Genomic DNA, 8,946 nt, shown 5'->3' with positions numbered 1-8,946 from the left:
TAGATATGATATGTTTGGATTAAAAACACGCTCAGAAAGTTAAAACAAAGAGAGGTACAGAAAAGCGTGCTATCCTTCTTAGCGCAACTACTACCCCGCTCTTCTTGTCAATTTCACTGCCTTTGCCATGAGCGGTGGCCTGACGATGCTACGAGTAAAATGGCATTGCGTTCAGTTTCATTCTGTGAGTTCGACAGCTACTTGACTAAATATTGTATTTTCGCCTTACGCGACTTGTTTTTACTCTCTTCAGACCGTACGTTTTTTGCATTCGGTCTGGATCAACATGTTTCAGTACACTGTCATGAATGAGGTAGACTGTTGGTAGAGAGTTTTCTTCCTCTCTGTGCTCTTGCCGCGACATATTTTCAAACACAACGTCTTCCTGGTCTTCATCGGAACTGGACTCACTCGCTGTTGAATCAACAAAGTCAAAAGAATCTCCACGGCGATGTATTTTCAACACGCTGATCCTATATTTTCATATCCTATATATGTGTGTGTGTGTGTGTGTGTGTGTGTGTGTGTGTGTGTGTGTGTGTGTGTGTGTGTGTGTGTGTGTGTGTGTGTGTGTGTGTGTCTGTGTCTGTGTCTGTGTCTGTGTTGAGCGCTTCAATCAATCAATCAATATGAAGCTTATATCGCGCGTATTCCGTGGGTACAGTTCTAAGCGCAGGAATTTATTTATTCTTATTTTTATTTTATGCAATTTATATCGCGCACATATTCAAGGCGCAGGGATTTATTTATGCCGTGTGAGATGGAATTTTTTTACACAATACATCACGTATTCACATATGTACATCGGCCAGCAGATCGTAGCCATTTCGGCGCATATCCTACTTTTCACGGCCTATTATTCCAAGTCACACGGGTATTTTGGTGGACATTTTTATCTATGCCTATACAATTTTGCCAGGAAAGACCCTTTTGTCAATCGTGGGATCTTTAACGTGCACACCCCAATGTAGTGTACACTTCAGAAAAAAATACCGGACCGATCTTCATGAAACTTTACATTAGAGTTCCTGAGCATGATATCCCTATACGGTTTTTTCATTGTTTCGATAAATGTCTTTGAAAGTTGAGGCCGCACTGTCACGCCCTCGATCAAATGGATGGACATTTTGGTCAAGCAATCTTCGACAAAGGCCGGACTTTGGTATTGCATTTTAGCTTGGAGGCTTAACAAATAATGTATAAGTTTGGTCATTAAAAATGTGAACATTTTAATTACAATTGTTTTTTTAAGAAAGGACCCAAAATAATGTCATCTTATTTTTCATCATTTTCTGATTCCAAAAACATATAAATATGTTATATTCGGATTAACAACAAGTTCCTGATTAAACAAATTCAGAAAAGCGGGCTATTTCGCTCAACACAACCACTACCGCGCTATACTGGCTTGTCAATTGTACTGCCTGTTCCACGAGCGGGGGACTGACGATGCTATACGGTCTTAGTTAACAACAATGCAGTGCGTTCAGTTTGAATCTGTGAGTTCGACAGCTTGTGTAGTATGTGTGTGTGTGTGTGTGTGTGTGTGTGTGTGTGTGTGTGAGTGTGTGTGTGTGTGTGTGTGTGTGTGTGTATGTGTGTGTGTGTTTGTGTGTGTATGTGTGTGTGTGTGTGTGTGGGTTGGTTTTGCTGTTCTAGTTGTTTGCTTGAAGTTTATTGCAAATTCATCGCGCTTTTATTATTTGTTGTTTTGTTTAATGCATTCTAGTCTCGTTACACTTTTTATTCAAGAAACTTTACAGGGAAATTCGGGGTTTGGGATTTCATAGTCTCACCCAGCCCTATTTCGATGATATTTCCGTATTTCTACGGAGGTCGTGCAATATCATTTGTAAAAACAAGAATAAAACAACAACACTCTAATACACTCCGGCGAACATATTCAATTCCACTTAACAACGCTTGCCAACTCTAATAATGAGTATTATTATTATTATGAACATTATTGTGCGCCTAATCTAAATATAGCCCTAGGCGCTTACAAAATATACAATACATAGTGAACAGTATACGAAACACAAATCGACAAGGACCAAGACAAGAGTATGAACTACCCATATCAGCATACTTTCCAACAAAACATGACATAGATATACAATTTATGCCCTTGTTCATAACAAAATCTGTCTCTGAACAAAGCCAGTAGAGAAACATAGCAGCGGTGGTTGGTCAGCGGTGGAGAGTGTGTGTGTGTGTGTGTGGGGGGGGGGGGGGGTCTGGGGTCCGTTCGGAGTTAAGTAGGAACATTGAGTATCGGTTGGAGCTATGTTATCTTGGTGTTTCATGTGTTGTTCAGTGCTCTCCCTTGGAGCAAGGGACACCACTCAGCACGTGACAGTGATGGTCGCGAGCTGTGTGGGAATGCACGTGATGTACAGCACTAGTGTCATGGGTGAGTCGGTGTCTTTGATTCAGAGAATGTAACGTGTGATCTGTAACAGTATGTGTGTGTGTGTGTGTGTGTGTGTGTGTGTGTGTGTGTGTGTGTGTGTGTGTGTGTGTGTGTGTGTGTGTGTGCGTGTGTGTGTGTCTGTCTGTGTGTGTGTGTGTGTGTGTGTGTGTGTGTGTGTGTGTGTGTGTGTATGTGTTGGCCTACTTCTACGGAATCAGGGCACTCTGCTAATTACAAATCTGCTTTACTTTTTCTTCTAAACCGATTAGTAAACGAGTCCTCAAAAGTGGGGTCTTTTGGTGCTAGTCCTTGGAAGTGCCTGTAAACAACACTCTGTGTGTGTGTGTGTGTGTGTGTGTGTGTGTGTGTGTGTGTGTGTATGTGTGTGTGTGTGTGTGTGTGTGTGTGTGTGACTGTCTGTCTGCCTGTCTCTGCGTGTGTGTTGTTTGTGTGTGAGTCTCTGCGTGATTGTGTGTGTGAATGGGCACCCTTGCTTTCATAGCGTCGCATTCCGTCATATGCTTCTTTCATTTGTCACGCACATTAGAGTCAGGGGACAGTCACTGGATGTAATGTGGTGTCCTGTCTCGCGACATAAAGCTCGCGCTGCTAATGACGCAAGGAGTGTGCAGTAAATACAAACTGCAAGGAGTCCCAAACAGCATGTGTCTCAAAACTGAGAAGCTAAGGGAGTGGGGGGGAATTTGAATGCCGCTGAACACATGATTTATGTTCACCTTTTTCTTTTGCACTGAGTCGAATTTGATCGTTCTCCGCGAAAACGTGTTCAGTAAGGCACACATGTGTCGATGTTCTTAAGTGAGTTGTAACTTTGGGTTGCAGGTTTGCCCAGCGAGGTAAGCGTGGTATTCCGTTTAGAGCGAATACATATTATGACGTCCCAGGAGGTTTTTCGTACGACAAACACAAAGGACCGACTAAGGCTGTCGCTATATACTTGAACTTGCCCTCAGGAACAAGAACGGGGTTGAAATTGCATAGACATAGATGTACCTTGCAATGCAAATAATCAGGCTTTTCAAAGCACGATCGTGCATGCAGTGAATTATTTAACATCCCTGTCATACTTGTTTACCATTTTAGGGCAAACAGAAAACCTGGCCGAAGGAAAATCCACCGACCAAAGTAGCACTTACCCTGGAGAACCCGGTGTACCGGCAGGTTTCTCACGTTTGGCAGTGGATGGGACCCGGGATCACACGTACAACCACGGGTCGTGTAGCCATACAGCCAGTGGTCGGACTCACTGGTGGCGGGTGGACCTAGAGCAGAGCGTGACCGTGTCCAGGGTTGTTATATACAACAGAGGGGACTGTTGTGGTAAGTTGTTCATCACTTCTCCTTACAGCACTGTACGCCTTACTGTATACACCAGACAGGACTGCTGTGGTAAGTTGTTTATCACTTCTCCTTACAGCACTGTACGCCTTACTATATACACCAGACAGGACTGCTGTGGTAAGTTGTTCATCACTTCTCCTTACAGCACTGTACGCCTTACTATATACACCAGACAGGACTGCTGTGGTAAGTTGTTCATCACTTCTCCTTACAGCACTGTACGCCATACACCAGACAGGACTGCTGTGGTAAGTTGTTCATCACTTCTCCTTACAGCACTGTACGCCATACACCAGACAGGACTGTTGTGGTAAGTTGTTCATCACTTCTCCTTACAGCACTGTACGCCTTACTGTATACACCAGACAGGACTGCTGTGGTAAGTTGTCCATCACTTCTCCTTACAGCACTGTACGCCTTACTGTATACACCAGACAGGACTGCTGTGGTAAGTTGTTCATCACTTCTCCTTACAGCACTGTACGCCTTACTATATACACCAGACAGGACTGCTGTGGTAAGTTGTTCATCACTTCTCCTTACAGCACTGTACGCCATACACCAGACAGGACTGTTGTGGTAAGTTGTCCATCACTTCTCCTTACAGCACTGTACGCCTTACTATATACACCAGACAGGACTGCTGTGGTAAGTTGTTTATCACTTCTCCTTACAGCACTGTACGCCTTACTATATACACCAGACAGGACTGTTGTGGTAAGTTGTTTATCACTTCTCCTTACAGCACTGTACGCCTTACTATATACACCAGACAGGACTGCTGTGGTAAGTTGTTTATCACTTCTCCTTACAGCACTGTACGCCTTACTGTATACACCAGACAGGACTGCTGTGGTAAGTTGTTTATCACTTCTCCTTACAGCACTGTACGCCTTACTGTATACACCAGACAGGACTGTTGTGGTAAGTTGTTTATCACTTCTCCTTACAGCACTGTACGCCTTACTATATACACCAGACAGGACTGTTGTGGTAAGTTGTTCATCACTTCTCCTTACAGCACTGTACGCCTTACTATATACACCAGACAGGACTGTTGTGGTCAGTTGTTCATCACTTCTCCTTACAGCACTGTACGCCTTACTGTATACACCAGACAGGACTGCTGTGGTAAGTTGTTCATCACTTCTCCTTACAGCACTGTACGCCTTACTGTATACACCAGACAGGATTTCTGAGGTAAGTTGATCAATACTTCTTTAAGCACCCTTACTTTAAACTTGGGGAATGAGAGGAGACAAGACTGGAAGAAGAGCGTGGACGTTTAGGATGGACGGGTTCGCAAACTGTGTGATTAGGATATGTTTTAGTGTGATTTTATTTCTATTTTGTTCATGTGTCCAACTTGATACCTATGTGATTAGGATGTGTTTGATCTCCGTGTGAGTGGCCTTTATTTACCTCTAGAGCGCTTGCAGTCGTTATCGGAATGTGCAGAGTACAAAGAGGTGATGGCATGGATACCTGTGCCAAGGAAGGAGAAGGTGAAGCAGCACAGTGTGAGTACATGTAACATTCACGGACGGGGTGAAACCCTTGTACTGGACTTATTTGAATTGTAGTCTATTGTATCGTACTTACCTTGCAGGCGAGCGACTGCGTGACTTCAGTGTAGAAGTGGGAGTTTCAGAGCAGAGTGGCCAAGTTGACTACGAGGAGTGTTACCATCACGCGGGCTCGGCAGGCAGCGTTGTCACCGTCACCTGTACGACTTTTGTGTGTGGACGTTACGTTCGCATCATCAAACAAGACGACGCTGACCAGCTGGCGCTGTGCGAGGTGGAAGTCTTCGGAACGGTGCTTGGACCTGGTGAGTCAGAGAGATGCGAGAGAGAGAGCGAGAGAGAGAGCGCGAGAGAGATAGCGCAAGAGAGAGAGAGAGAGAGAGAGAGAGAGAGAGAGAGAGAGAGAGAGAGAGAGAGAGAGAGAGAGAAAGAGAGAGAGAGAGAGAGGGAGAGAGAGAGAGGGAGAGAGAGAGAGGGAGAGAGAGAGAGAGACAGACAGGGGGGTGAGAGAGAGAGAGGGGGAGGGAGAGAGAGAAAGAGAGAGAGACAAAGAGAGAAAGAGAGAGAGAGAGAGAGAGAGAGAGAGAGAGAGAGAGAGAAAGAGAGAGAGAGAGAGAGATGGCGGGAAAGGGGAACAGTCACATGTCCCGAGAAACCCTTTATCGCGAACATCTATCGTTGCTTTATGTTTCACTTGTTTCCCTGTTAATAACAGTAAACAATATTTTGTTTCAGATACGACCTGTACAACTAGTACAACCGACGGAACCTCCACCTCGACATACCCAAGGGTAACGATGATAACCAATCATGAAACAGCAACATCACCATCCACAATGTCCACCAACAGGCCTTCCTCTCTGACGACACAAGAGGTAACTTCTACCACAACTGCCGACTTGGCAACTGATGTGTCGGCCGGATCAGCATCAACAACACACCTGTCGTCACCCAAACCCGACAGTTCAACAGCTGACGTGACAACAGCCGGTTCAATGACCTCACTGGAGACATCAACAACACAAGAGACCGACAGTTCAACAGCTGACATGACAACAGCCGGTTCAATGATCTCACGAGAGATGTCAACATCCCAAGAGACCGACAGTTCAAAAGCTGACGTTGCAACAGCAGGTTCAATGATCTCACGAGAGACATCCACAGCACAAACAACTCACGCCTCTTCAACCCAGACCAGAAACCCGTCCACCACAGGTAACTTGCGTGTAGCTCTTCCCACAAAGCGCTCAAGGAGCTGTCAATGCGTACTGTCGGTCCCATCTAACACTACAGAACGGACAGTAACTGCGGTTGTGAAGAACATGACAGATATAAGGCAGTCTCTGTTGGTAAACAAAACACAAACCGGCAAAACCATTCGCAAGAAAACGTCTGCTGGTGACGAAAGAACGTCGGCCAAGATTGGTGGCTTTGCTGCTGTAGTTTTTCTGGCAAGTGTTTGTATTTTCTTGTTCTCATTTGATTTTCTTGCCTTAATTGGCTATTGCCGAACCTACCTTAAGCGTAGGAAAGCTACGTCACCATAAATCTGTTAAAGTCTGTACATGGGATAAGAGCGACCAGACTGTGTTAAAGTGGAAGGGTGATTTCACCCCATGTAAAAGCGTGGACACATCTCTGGTGGTTTACATAATTGTTCACACGAGAAAAAAGGCGTCACCTTTCTTCTTCAGCGTTCCAGAATGTTCTGGTTACGTGTCAGCTCGTTTGCCCATTTGGGTTCCCCAAACTATACTGTGGGAGCATAGTCAGCTTCACTCCGCTTTCGTTGAGTAGCTATGCTGGGTATTTTCGTGTTTCCATAACCCACCGAACTCCGACATGGATTACAGGATCTTTTCCGTGCGCACTTGGTCTTGAGCTTGCGTGTACACACGAATGGGGGTTAATTCACTAGCAGGTCTGCACATAAGTTGACCTGGGAGATCAGAAAAAATCTCCACTCATAACCCACCAGGCGGCAGCGACCGGGATTCGAACTCACGACCTCCCGATTAAAAGGCCGACGTCTTACCACCACGCCACTGCCCCAAGGCGTCACCAAAAGCGAAATATTGCGGAGTATGAACACTGTCAGAACAAACAACAAGTCGCGTAAGGCGAAATTACTACATTTAGTGAAGCTGTGGAACTCACAGAATGAAACAGAACGCACTGCAATTTTTCACAATGACCGTAGTCCGCCGCTTGTGCAAAACGGAGTGAAACTGACGAGCCTGTTCAGCGCGGTAGTGGTTTCGCTGTACTGCATAGCACGCTTTTCTGTACCTCTCTTCGTTTTAACTTTCTGAGCGTGTTTTTAATCCAAACATATCATATCTATATGTTTTTGGAATCAGGAACCGACAAGGAATAAGATGAAAGTAATTTTAAATCGATTTCGGAAATTTAATTTTGATCATCATGTTTATATTTTTAATTTTCAGAGCTTGTTTTTAATCCAAATATAACACATGTATATGTTTTTGGAATCAGGAAATGATGTAGAATAAGATTAACGTAAATTTGGATCGTATTATATTAAAAAAAAAAAAATATTGCAATTTTCAAATTTGTAATGACCAAAGTCATCAATTGATTTGTAAGCCACCAAGCTGAAATGCAATACCGAAGTCCGGCCTTTGTCGAAGATTGCTTTACAAAAATGTCAATCCATTTGATTGAAAAATGAGGGGTGTGACAGTGCCGCCTCAACTTGTACAAAAGGCCGGATATGACGTCATCAAATGTATTTATCGAAAAAATGAAACAAAACATGTCCGGGGATATCAGTACCAGGAACTCTCATGTCAAATTTCATAAACTACTGGTAGTTTGGTCTGAATCGCTCTACACACACACACGCACAGACAGACACACACACATACACCGCGACCCTCGTCTCGATTCCCCCTCTATGTTAAACCATTTAGTCATAACTTGACTAAATGTAAAAAACATGACAAGATAAGACTGTAATCTTTAGCACTTATCATGTGTGAGCTGTACATCTGCTGTTAATTGTCTGTATCGCATGGAAGTTCATCACATAGACTTTCATATCCTGACAAGTTCCCTTTCTTTAAGTGTATCAAATTATGAATTTCTCAAATGTGTACGTTTTTCATGACTATGCTACTTCATGTACATTATCTATTCGTTCTTGTATAATTCCATTTATTACCAGCTATTGTGTTTTCAGCGTAGCAATAGGGTCCGATATTTAGATGAGACAAGTATAATGCGACGAGTCGAAGACGAGTCGCATTATACTTGTTCAAGTCTAAATATCGGACCCTATTGCTACGCTGAAAACACAATAGCGATTATATAGCTGTTCTGACCTTGATTTGTTGTTCCAAACTTACAAAATGACAGTTTTTGAGTCGATGCGTTGATCTCAGGTTTTGATAGCAGACGCCGTTTCTTATGCGCATTAGTTTTGCGCAGGCGCCACACTGACTTTGGAAAAAAACTCGATTTGACAACACAGCTGTTAAACAGCTTTTTATTAGTTCATTCGTATACAACAAAAAGAAGTTTGAGTTTTTTTCATTTTGAACAAGACTACTTATGAAGAAGACCAAAACACAACATCAACGGAAAACTAGAAACAACTGAAGAACTAGGATGCAACAAGGGGAG

At 43.7% G+C, this 8,946-nt stretch overlaps 1 protein-coding gene across 1 annotated transcript; it reads left to right on the top strand.

Moving 5' to 3' along the window:
* The first annotated feature begins 286 nt into the window (after nucleotides 1–286).
* LOC138948036 (uncharacterized) lies at nucleotides 287–8,554 on the top strand. The gene is made up of 6 exons (XM_070319565.1): nucleotides 287–320; nucleotides 2,318–2,413; nucleotides 3,257–3,270; nucleotides 3,406–3,754; nucleotides 5,385–5,606; nucleotides 6,037–8,554. The coding sequence occupies exons 1-6, from the start codon at nucleotides 287–289 to the stop codon at nucleotides 6,846–6,848; spliced, it is 1,527 nt and encodes a 508-aa protein (XP_070175666.1). The 3' UTR covers nucleotides 6,849–8,554.
* The last annotated feature ends 392 nt before the right edge of the window (nucleotides 8,555–8,946 follow it).

The sequence above is a fragment of the Littorina saxatilis genome, linkage group LG15, assembly GCF_037325665.1.
Source record: "Littorina saxatilis isolate snail1 linkage group LG15, US_GU_Lsax_2.0, whole genome shotgun sequence".
Classification (NCBI taxonomy): Eukaryota; Metazoa; Mollusca; class Gastropoda; order Littorinimorpha; family Littorinidae; genus Littorina; species Littorina saxatilis.
Note: the sequence above shows the minus strand (reverse complement) of the source record. Positions and strands in the feature narration are given on the sequence as shown.